Here is a 12,294-nt window from a genome sequence, read left to right as displayed (position 1 = left end):
GAGAGAGAGGGGTGGGAAAGATTTACTTAAGTTCTGTCAAGTTGGATGGGGAGCGTCGGTGAACATCAATCTTCAAATCTTTCCACAGATTCTCAATGGGATTCACGTCTGGGCTTTGGCTGGGCCACTCAAGGACTTTCATGTTGTTGTTCTGAAGCCATTCCAGTGTTGCTTTGGCTGTATGCTTGGGGTCATTGTTCTATTTGAAGGTAAATCTTCTCCGCAGTGTCGGCTCTTTTGCACTCTGAAGCAGGTTCTCCTCAAGGATTTGGCTCCATTCATTGTTCCCTCTATCCGTACAAGTCTCTCTCAGTCCCTGCCGCTGAAAAGCATCCCACAACATGATGCTGCCACCAACATGCTTTACGGTACGGATGGTGTTTGATGGGTGATGAGCTGTGCTCGGTTTCTGCCAGACGTAACATTTTGCATTCAGGCCAAAGAGTTCACTTTTCATCTCATCAGACCACAGAATCCTTTGCCTCATGTTCTCAGAGTCTTCCGTTTGCCTTTTTGTCGCAAACTCCAGGTGTGCTGTCACGTGCCTTTTTCTCAGGAGTGGCTCCGTCTGGCCACTCTCCCACAAAGCCGAGATTTGTGAAGTGCTGCAGAGATTGTTGTCCTTCCATCAGGTTCTTCCATGTCAGCCAAGGAAATCTGTAGTTCTGTCAGAGTGGTCTTTGGGTTATTGGTCACCTCCCTGACCAAGGTTCTTCTTGCCCGGTTGCTCATTTTGGTCAGATGGCCAGTTCTAGGAAGAATCTGGGTCGTTCATATTCTTCCCATTTCCTAATGATGGTGCTCACTGTGCTCTTGGGAACTTTCAACACTCCAGAAATTGTTGTATACCTTTCCCCAGATCTATGCCTCTTCACAATTCTATCTGGGTGAAGTCCTTGGAAGTCCAAGGAACTGTTCTATGGAGAGTTCCTTGGACTTCATGATGAAGTTCCTGCTCTGACATGCACTGTTAACTGTGGGACCTTCATACAATATGGAAAAGGTGTGTTTCTTTCTAAATTATGTCCAATCAATTGAATTGGCCACAGGTGGACTCCAATCAAGTTGTAGAGACATATCAAGGATGATCAAAGGTAATCGGATGCAGCTGAACTCAATTTGGAGTGTCATAGCAAAGGGGTTGAATACTTATTGATGCAAAACATTTCAGGCTTTCATTTCTAATTAATTTGTATGTTTTCACTTTGTCATTATGGGGTATTTTGTGTAGATCGGTGAGAAAACATTTAAATTTAATATTCCCTAAATTCAGACTGTAACACAACAAAATGTGACAAAAGTCAAGGGGTTTGAATACTTTCTGGAGGTACTGTTTTTCCATATATATGGAACCAGTGAGGCTGAGAGAAAGGGAAATGCCGACAGCACAAGAAGACTGAAAACAGCTTGTCCAAAAAGGATCCTCCGTGTGGCACCGGGGACCTTGAGCTGCACCAGAAGCGCACTGGAGATGCGGAATGGCCGAACATCTCACCAACAATCTGTATTTAGACCTCCTCTTGGTTCAATAATTGTTGATCGTCGCAACAGAAGGTCTGCAACAACAAGTCCTTGGTAAAGGGTGGACCCTGCTCTGTACCTCTGCTAATCCTCATGGATACAGCAGTGTATTAGTCCTTGTTTGCGCCAGCGTTTGCTTTGTCAGACATTGTCACATTGAGTTCTTAGTGTTGACGTTAAACTAACAACAAGAAACTTACATCTGTTTTGCATGTACTGGCCAACTGCGGCTCATCCGGACGACTCTGTGGACTTCTTTGGCTTTCTGTTGGGTGAAATTTACAGAGTGCCTGGAAGAGAGACTACGAGAGAGAGAGAGAGAGAGAGAGAGAGAGAGAGAGAGAGAGAGAGAGAGAGAGAGAGAGAGAGAGAGAGAGAGAGAGAGAGAGAGAGAGAGAGAGAGAGAGAGAGAGAGAGAGAGAGAGAGAGAGAGAGAGAGAGAGAGAGAGAGAGAGAGAGAGAGAGAGAGAGAGAGAGAGAGAGAGAGAGAGAGAGAGAGAGAGAGAGAGAGAGAGAGAGAGAGAGAGAGAGAGAGAGAGACTGAGACTACTAGAGAGAGAGAGAGAGAGAGCGAGAGAGACTGGCTCAATTAGACCACATCCTGATCAGACATCGGGAATGTAATCTCATCTCAAACTGTGAAACATTAGGAGTTTTGTGTTTCAAGACTGATTATAAGTTATTTCATTGCACTGTGAAACTGAAAGACCCGTTGTTCTAACAACCAAAATTAAAACCAAGGTGATATGTTCGATGGCTGCAGAAATGGGGCAGTCGGCATCCATTCTCAAAAGCGTTTAACGCAGAACTGCAGAACTTAGCTCGACTGGAAGATGTCGTGGGCCCAACATACAAGGACATCATTTCGGCCATTCAAGCAGCTGCTGAACAGACCATCCCGCTTATGAAGTAAGTTAAGAATGCTCCAGTGGTTTGGGATGAGAATCCTAAAGTCACATGAGCCAGGACGCGATGTGAGAACCTCCATCGTTTGGGAAGAGATAGAGAAGCAGATGCAGCTACTCTGAGCCTTGCAACAGTGTACATAGAGAGAGACAGAAAGTGGCTGTTGATGAGGTCACCAACTCATCAGCCTCACGCGAAGCAAATGGACGCGCCGTGTGGCATGCCATCAATGTTCTCACTGGCTGAAGGAGGCATGATGCACGAAACCTCGCTGGAGACACACCACTAGAATGCACGATTGATATATAATACATTTTGTGGAATTGTCAATACACCACCACCTCCTGAGAGACATTGAAGGCGTCAGACTTCCATCTCCTGCTGACTTCAATCACACTTGAGGAAGCGCTTAAGATCGCTCGTGATAGCCCAGGTGGGAAAGCAACTGGCCTCAAATAAATTCCGGTTGAAGTCTTTCAAATTCCTTTTGTTGCTGGAAGAATCGTTCAAATCATGAACAATGATTTGAAAGGAATGGATCCCCTCCTGACGAGTTGAGAACAGCACAAATTGTCGGAATCCCAAAGAAACCGGGTGCAACAAAGAAGAGTATCGTGGGATATCGCTGATGTTTTTTATGCAGAAAAACTATACAATAAAGTGCTGCTGAAACGCATACAACCAGTGCTACATGTAACCTTAGCAGAATGGATTCTGACCCTGCCAAGGCAGCAGATCTTGGCATTGTGCAGAGTCGGAGAAGTAGCGCAAATCCACCAGACTGACTGATTTTGTGGTGATTATTGTTCATTTCCACAAAGCTTTCAATAGTTTGTCAAGAGCGTGAATTCATCAGATCCTAAGTTTGAAATCATGATGCCAAACGGGCTATCGGAGATGTTTGCCACAACCTCCGGGGTACTTCAGGGAGATATTTTGGCTCCTTTTCTCGTTGTCCTTCTTGATTGGGTGCTTCGCACCGCCATCCCGACTGAGGAGGATGATTTTCACCTGTGCAGAAGAATGAGTCCCCACTACCCAGAGAAGAGATTGTCAGTTCTTGGATATGCAGATGACTTTGCCGTTCTTTCACTCTCAGCTGCTGGTGGGCAACGCATGCTCACCAACCTGGTGCAAGCAGCAGCCAAAGTCGGACTGCATGTCAACACCACCAAGACGGAGGTACCGACTATACCGTTGCACTTGGATATACAAATCACTTACAGCATACCGTTGCACCTGGATATACAAGTCACAGCAATGAAGATGGAACTGTGAGTGCACTGACATGCAGCATGCAGTTTGTTTACTTGGTTGGCTCTATTCCTAATCCACATGATGACTTCTGACGATGTTGCGCACTGGCTTGGGTGGCATTGCGGCATGTAAATCCAGTATTGGACTCTGCTGCTCTGCCTAACCAGACTACAAGCAAGATATTTCATGCCACCATAGAAACAGTATTGTTATACAATGCAGGCACTAGGACGTCGACCGAGATCTTTTCGCAGGAAATTGATGCAACACACTCGCACATTCTTCGAGCTGCCTTCAGGATATATTGGCCGATGCGGATCACAAATGAGGACCTTTACCAGTGTGCCAAGCTCAAACCACCGAGTTGAGTGTTGCGAGCAGAGACTGTTACGAGCTGCACATATTATTTGATCTCGAGGGTATTGTATTCAACCAATCCAACAGGTGTTGACCTGGCATCCCACACTTTGTATTTTGCACTTGCACCTGTGTCCTGCACTTAGCATAATCATTGTATGTGACATTATTTTATGATATACATACATATTTTAAAAAGTACATATATGTGCCCAGACCAGGAATCAAACTCAGGTCCTCTGGTGAACTGCACCAGTGCTCTGCCATCTGAGATATTTGGGCGACCCACAAGCTAAGCACACAATTCTTCCACAAATAGATGCCACACTCTTTTCCCCCACTGCTTCCGCAACACTCACTGCCAACCATAGGAGTAGCGACGGCCTGGCCACGAGAGGGTCTTTCCCCCATGGGAGGACAACTCCATGACTGCTATTATTCACCACGGGTGCAGAGTAGTACAATTATATATGAACAGGCAAACAAACATAAAACACTACATGGCCAAAAGCACATCTTTCCAAAATTGTCCAACATCTCATTCCAAAATCATGGGCATAAATATGGAGTTAGTCTCCCCCCGCCCCCCCCCTTGCTGCAAAAACAGCCTCCACTCTTGTGGGAATGCATTCCATGAGATGTTAGAACATTGCTGCGGGGATTTGCTTCCACTCAGCCACAAGAGCATGAGTGAGGTCGGCCACTGATGTTGAGCGATTAGGTCTGACTCGCAGTCGGCATTCAAATTCATCCCACAAGTGTTCAATGGGATTGACTGCTCTATGCAGGCCAGTCAAGCTCTTCCACAACGATCTCGACAAACCATTTCTGTATTGACCTCGCTTTGTGCACGGGGCCATTGTCATGCTGAAATAGGAAAGGGCCTTCCGCAAACTGTTGCCGCAAAGTTGGAAGCACAGAATCATCTTGAATGTCATTGTATACTGTAGAGTTAAGATTTCCCTTCACTGGAACAAGGGGGCCGAGCCAGAACCATGAAAAACAGCCCCAGACCATTATTCCTCCTCCAACTAACTTTACAGTTGGCACAATGCATTCAGGCAGGTAGCATTCTCCTGGTATCTGCCAAACCCAGATTATTCCGTCGGACTGCCAGATGGTGAAGCGTGATTCACTGCTCCAGAGTCCAACGGCAGTGAACTTTACAACACTCAAGCCGACGCTTGGCATTGTGCAAGAAGATCTTAGGCTTGTATGCGGCTGCTCGGCCATGGAAACCCATTTCATGAAGCTCTTGACGAACAGTGTTTGTGCTGACGTTGCTTCCAGAGGCAGTTTGGAACTTGGTATCGAGTGCTGCAACTGATGACAGATGATTTTTCCACGCTACGCACTTCAGCACTCCCGTTCTGTGAGCTTGTGTGGCCCACCACTTTGTGGCTGAGCTGTTGTTGCTCCGAGACATTTCCACTTCGCAGTAACAGCACTTATATTTAACCAGGGCTGCTCCAGCAGGGCAGAAATTTGACGAACTGACTTGTTGGAAAAGTAGCATTCTTTGACGGTGCCACGTTGAAAGTTACTGAGCTCTTCAGTATGACCCATTCTCCTGCCAATGTTTGTCTATGGAGATTGCATGGCTGTGTGCTTGAGTTTACACACCTGTCAGCAATGGGTGTGGCTGAAATAGCCGAATCCACTAATTCGAAGGGGTGTCCGCACACTTTTGGTCATGTGGGGTATGTACATGTGGGAAAATGAGATATGTGATATATACATGATTTTAACTTCCTCACTCACTTTTTTCAGTCAGTGCATGTTTTTTCCCAATGACTGGAAATAAACTTGTATTTTATTGTATGGATCTTTGTTTTTGTGTTGATCGAAGTACAAAAGCATCTCCCAGTTCCATGAGAATTCACGATTTTGACTCTAAATTAAACATGCGAGTCAATTCCCTGCCCTTCGGGCGATCTTGTTCCAAGCATACAATGCATGCTTTTAACACAAAACGTTATTTGGGCGGTCTATAGGCAGCTGACAGCTGTGTTTCGGCAAAGAATTTAATTAACCTGGTTTACGTGCTTGAAAGAAAAACATACCGACTGATTATAAATCAAAACTTTATTTTTGTGCTTTGTGAAGTCTGTTTCTGGTGTGTGTTCCCCCTCCATCCCTCCCTTACCTCAAATGGACACACAGCTGATACTGCACATGAAAAGGCTGAATGCCTAAACTCTGTGTTTGCTTCTAAATTTTGTCCCAAACCCATTGCTTTCTGTACCCACCTTACCCAGTCATACTCAGCTGTCCCTGGACTCTGTGTCCTTTTCTCCTGACAACTTGGAGAGCTTGCTTTCAAACCTCGACTGATTCTGCAACTGGTCCAGACGGCATCAGCCCACATGTCCTAAAAACCTGCTCTGCTGCTTTTGCTCACCCTCTCTCTTTTCTATTCACCCTCTCATTTCCTCAAGGATGTCTGCCATCTGCTTGGAAATCAGCAAACATTATCGCCCTGCATAAAAAAGGTGTAAAAACAGATCCCTGCAACGACAGACCAATCGGCCTTCTCCCAATCCTCAGCAAGGTTATGGAATCCATCATTGCTTCCGACATTAAATCCTTCCTCTTCTCCAATGGCTTGATTTCCGACCATGGATTTGGATTCAGACCAGGTTACTCTACCGTGGATATGCTGCTCCTGCTTTCTCAACAATGGATGGAGATCCTCAAAGCCAGACATGAAATAAGAACCATCTCCCGAGTGATCTTCCGAGATCACTGCTTTCGATACGGTCTGGCACACCGCCCTTCTTTTCAAACACACTTCCTATGGTATCCAAGGCAATCTCCACTCATGGCTCGCAGACTTCCTCTTCTGTCGCAGCCAACATGTGGCCCTTAATGGAATTCTCTCATCCCCTCTTCCCATCCAGGCTGGAGTTCCTCAAGGCAGCGTTCTGGGCCCTGTTCTTTTTCTTGTTTTCACCAATGATCTCTCCGACTCTCTGGAAAATCCTCTATTTCTCTTTGCCGATGACTCCACCCTCTGCCGTACCATCTGTCATCCCTCAGACCGGCAAGCAGCAGCTTCTTCGCTCACTGCAGATCTGGATAAAATCACAAACTGGTCCAACACGTGGAACATGTCTTTCAATCCTGACAAATCTCAAACTCTCACTGTGTTTCTCTGAAAGGACCATCTGGAATCCCCCCTCCCCCCCCCACACCCCCATCTACTTTGTCAACAATCCTCTTGAGGAAGTCCTTTCATTGAAATGTTTGCATCTCACTATCTGCCATGATCTTTCCTGGGAAAGCCACATCTCCAAGATGGCCTCAAAATCCAGTCACTGATTGGGAATCCTCCGTTGTGCATAGTCAGTCCTTCCTTGGCACACCTGAGCTCCTGACCACATACAAAGCTTTCGGCTGCAACCTGATGGAGTACTGCTCTCCCCTCTGGGCTGGTGCTCCCACCTCTCACCTTTTCTCGGCTTCACGCTGTGGAAACCAAGGCATTTAGGAACATTGGTATCTCCCGCAGTGAGGCTGAGTCTTTGGGTCTCTCACTCTCTCACCGCAGGCAGGTCTGTGGTCTTTCTATCTTCTCCTGTTTCTTTTCCGCCTCGCCCCCCCCCTCCCCCATGCTCTGTCTGCTATATGTCCCGCCCATATTTCCGCAGGGTGCTCAAGGTTTGCTGGCATCCCCATTCTAGTAAAACTACCAAAATCAAGAATCACTGCTCACCTTCATTCTTTCATTCCTCTTTTTTCCCGCCTTTGAAACAAACTCCCACACACTCTTCAATCCCATTTTCCCTCCAGGTCTTCAAAACAGCCGTTCACCACCATCTGTTATCTTCCCCTATCCAACATCATTATCTTTTCTACCCCCGTTAATCCACCCCAAACCCACCTCCTTCATATTCCCTGCTTTCCTTCCTGAAAGTACCTGTAGTATCCATCTTGTTTACCCCATGTACCCCGCCCCATCCCTCTCCCTTCCACAGATCTCGTGTCTATTCCTGACTGTTTTGTGCTTCCCTCTCCTGTCCCTCTTGTCTCCTGCTCTCCTTGTTATATGTTCTGTGTTAGCTCCTATCCAAGCCTTGACATTGTATATAAACAAAAAAAAAACACTGCACTGCGCTGGTAAACTCGGGGACAAAAATACTGTGTGGTACTGTAAAGGGTGGCGACTTGTCATCCCAACTCTCGCCTGGAAGTGGCACTACATGATGCACATTCACATTAGGGATTTGCGTGCCCCTCTCCTCCCCAAGATTTCTGACCTTAAAAACACCCTGAAACACTTATTGGGGTCATGCTCATGTGGCAAGTCTGGATGTACTCGGCCCAGAATTGTAGGAGGAGCAGCGCAACAAACACCGGTCCGTGAATTATAGAAACGATATATTCCGGTGTTGTCAGCCTTCGTCATCCATATGGATCCTCGTCAGTGATCTTCTTGAGGTTGGACAGTCTCGTCATATTGTCAATCTCCTTGTTTTCTGCAGTGTAGTTTTAGCAGCCTAAACCAAATGGCTCATGTTCGTACTGCATGCTTGTCAACATCTTTGCCACAGTTACCTTTCCGTTCTGATCCCCAGCACACCCGTATTATCCTTTCACCCCGCAATGCCAGTTATATTCTGGCAGTGTCTTTCGCTTTCACCTTTTCATGAACCCTGTTTTTTGCGAAGGGTTGTTGCAACTATGTCTTCCTGCCGTACCTCGGCCATTGCATGCCGTCACATTTCACCCCAAGTTCCCGATCATTTGTACTCGGATTACCCAGCTATTCGCTCACCACACGTCGATTCCACCATGAGACTTTGTCACACTGAGAATTATAACTCGATGGCTTCATGACAGATTTCCATCGGGCTGATTTTCCAAAATACTTTGCTATCATGATGAAAATTATGAAATGGATATTAAATGCTTTCATCTCTTTCAAAGTCTGTTGCCTGTGAGCACTATTTGTGGAACCTCTATTGCACTATGGGAACAACTGCACCTGCAGGAATTGCATGAACAAGTAAATATGCAAAGTTATATTTATAATGTACTTTCTCAGAGTTTTACATCATCGATGGTTGGAACAAGGCACAACATGGATAAAGATGCCACCAAATGCTTTTCTTGTCCTAAAGGGTCTTGCCTTGTGAAGTCCATAGGAAAGAAGACCTGAGTAGAGAAATAGGTTGTGAAAGTGTGATTTTTTTTTACTGTTGTTTTTCGCTCGCTTGAAATATGTCTTTTTTTTCTCCCCATTTAGAGTGAGCTTCTCTTTGTGGTTGGTCGAGTTGATGGCCTCATGCTAGTTGGAGGCCGCAGGCACAGTTGTGATGATGTCATTGCCACTGCATTGGCCGTGGAACCTGTGAAACTCGTGTATCGGGGAAGGTACACGGACCATTGAATTTCTTGTTCTCTTTTATAGTGTCTCCTTTTTGTCTTATTTTAGAAGTATAGGTACAGGAGATACTTTTTTGCATCAATGTGTATTATACATCAATACATGTACATATGTTTTTGTTATTGTTGCAGTTATGGCTCCAAGGGGGATAAAGAATGAATCTTTAGTATAACAAAAGTTATTGCTTAACTCCCTGTTGAGTTAAGTGTGGCTTATTGTTGTGGGGCCGGGTCTCGGTGGCGAGGCCGACCGCTAGATGGAGCAGTAGAGTCGGCTCCACCGAACACCCGGAAGGTAGGTCGTACCTTTCAGATAAATCCGAAAGTACGGGTCCCTTACAGGACCATGAATCGCCAATAAATCGACCGCGTGGAGTAGGGTTAATTGCCAACTTCAATATACCTAAGCACCCACGCGGCAAAGTTACTGGGGAATTCACACCCTCGGCAGGCCTCGAACGGAACGAGCCGTTACCGTGCGTAACCCGAGCGGATGATCACCGAGGCCCGTCGGTCCATATGTACAACTACGGCAACGGCCTTCCTAATTCCCCTCCGCAGCGTGGCAAACCAATGGCAGAAAGGACAATGACGAGCTGGGACATTCAACAAGAGGGTAATTTATTTACAATAGGGGGAAGGGAACACACAAAGAACAGAGTTATCCGAATAAGAAATGTGAATAATGTACAACAAAAAGCACTTCACAATTCTACTTAGACAAGACAGGCCCGCACACAGACACGCACACCCAAAAAGAAAATGGACCCGCCGGGTCTTTATTCGGCTCTCCAGCCGAGGAGGATAGTTCGGCTGGGAGTCAGGACGGCTGGCTACCTGGCCGCGAGCACGCGGCTGGTCATCCACCCCTTCCCAGAGCTCCGGTCGCCAAAGGACGGACCAGGGCAGCCGAATCCAGAGGAGGCGAGATGAGGTGATCTTCCTTGATGAAAATTGACCGCTCGCTGTAATGCGCCAGACGAGGCACCTCCGAAGCGCGGGATGCAGTCTGCCGCAAACCCAGGCAGACGTGCTTCGAGACACCCAGGACGCAAAACTCTCTACGCTCGTCCCGACAACCACACACTTCACTTCAGGAGGGAGGGGCTTCTTCTCCTGGCCACTCGCCTCCTGATTGGTCGGACCCATCGCGCGATTCCCTGGCCGTCTTCCATTGGACAGGCCCACGGTAGGCGGGGCAACTCCCACCCTTCTGGGTGGAGTCCTGATCGGAGGTGTTTGGCGCTCCGCCTACCTCCTCACCTCCGGCCACGTGCGTAATGGCGATGGTCTTGAGTGGGAGATGGGGCGGGTGAGACGCCCGCTCCTTGCCGATTGGCCAAAGAGGGGTGCCATGCCCATGTTAGACTCCGCCCACGCACGCGCTCACTCGCCGGCGAGCAAAGAGCGCGGATAATGCCGAAAGCAGAGAGTTGTTGTAAGTGATGTGAAAGAAATCCCTGACTATCAAAATAACTCCGCAGCGCACGAACATTTAATTCCCATTAGATTAGGGACGGGACCCTAACTAGAAACAGGTACTTACCGATATAACTGATCTATAGGACCTGGCTGTTGTGTGCTCATGGCTTCCAGATTCGCAGCATTTTTGCCTGTGGGTAGATATGCATTGCATATGTATTAGATGGATGGTCGTCCATGCCATCGTGTTTCTTTGCGAAGTCCATCTTGCATCTTACTTTTTATTTCTCCTTGAACTGGTTCAAACCAGCTGATTTGCCATCATAACACCATGGGATAGAACAATGGATAAAGAACGAGACACACCCCATGGAGCGCAGAACCAATTGGGGTAAAGAAGTCTGGGTGACTTATCGCACCGTGGCTAATAGCGCTAGAGCAGCAACAACCTCCACCCTTTGAGTCAACCGCCAATGGGAGCACATCGATGTGCAAATATGTGGATCAGGAGAGGAAGGTGGGTGGAGTTACACGCCAGGGGGCAGGGATATAAGGCCACGGAATCGCATATGCATCTGTCTGGTTTGTCTGGCTTTGTCTTGGTTCTTTGGCAATCTTTATGGACTCTGCGTCTTGGTCTCCATGGGTTCGTCTCCGTGTGTGGATCTTCATTTCTACCCGAGCCTCCATTTGATCTTTTTTGTTTTTTCATCATCGATCTTCATCATCATCGTCGTCGTCTCCCCAAGGTGGTGCTCATTTGGGGTTTGTGGAGCTTTTGGTGGCGGAGTGCAGGTGTGCGATCTGGAGACTGGGGACATTCTGCTGCATGGTCGTTGCACAGCGAGTCTCGCTGAGTGGGATGAGCCTGTGTGAACAAGGGTGGTGAGCAGGGGAGCAGCCACACATCTCAGTGCCATGGTGGTGGAAAGGGGGTGGGTTGCTGTGGACCTCATGGCTGCTGGTGTCTTGTGCCGTGCCACCAAAGAGCATCAACCAATAACAATCAGAGTGCAAAGGTACCAGTCACTGCGGTTGTGGGTGACGCATCATGCCCTTCAGGAGATGCGGGCTGTCGCATGTGCAACCTCCCAGAAGGATGCGCCGGTCTTCCCAGAGCTGTCACACAAAGGTCGGGGGGAGGAGGGGGGTCCAACTTTTCTTCACCGCAACTGTCTCTATCTTTCTTTCGGACAATGCAGGCCATATGTAGATGGATACGTTTTTTTTTTAATTTCTATTTATTTATTTATTTTGTGTACATTGTTGAGGCTTGAATGATATGATGATGGTGAAATGATGGTGAAAGTGGGTCAGCTCAATTGGAAGGAAGATGGTGTGATGGCAGGAGGAGGAAGAAGAAGGGTTGGTACTCGTGGGTATGGCGGGAGAAAGGGTTTTTGTTTTTTGTTGTTGTAGTTTTTTTAATTTTAAGACAAGAAA

General features: G+C 47.2%; 1 protein-coding gene across 7 annotated transcripts in view; it reads left to right on the top strand.

The window, feature by feature from the left end:
- Positions 1–12,294, top strand: part of LOC147029298 (disco-interacting protein 2 homolog C-like) — a 332,275-nt gene that overhangs the window by 200,978 nt on the left and 119,003 nt on the right. For all 7 annotated transcript variants that reach the window (XM_085872251.1, XM_085872246.1, XM_085872247.1 and 4 more), the window contains one exon: positions 9,290–9,417. In XM_085872251.1, the coding sequence (XP_085728377.1) occupies positions 9,290–9,417 (128 nt within the window). The remainder of the gene's footprint in view (positions 1–9,289; positions 9,418–12,294) is intronic.

Source organism: Eptatretus burgeri, chromosome 3 (assembly GCF_056783735.1).
Source record: "Eptatretus burgeri isolate ZD-2024b chromosome 3, Ebu_testis_v1, whole genome shotgun sequence".
Lineage (NCBI taxonomy): Eukaryota > Metazoa > Chordata > Myxini > Myxiniformes > Myxinidae > Eptatretus > Eptatretus burgeri.
Note: the sequence above shows the minus strand (reverse complement) of the source record. Positions and strands in the feature narration are given on the sequence as shown.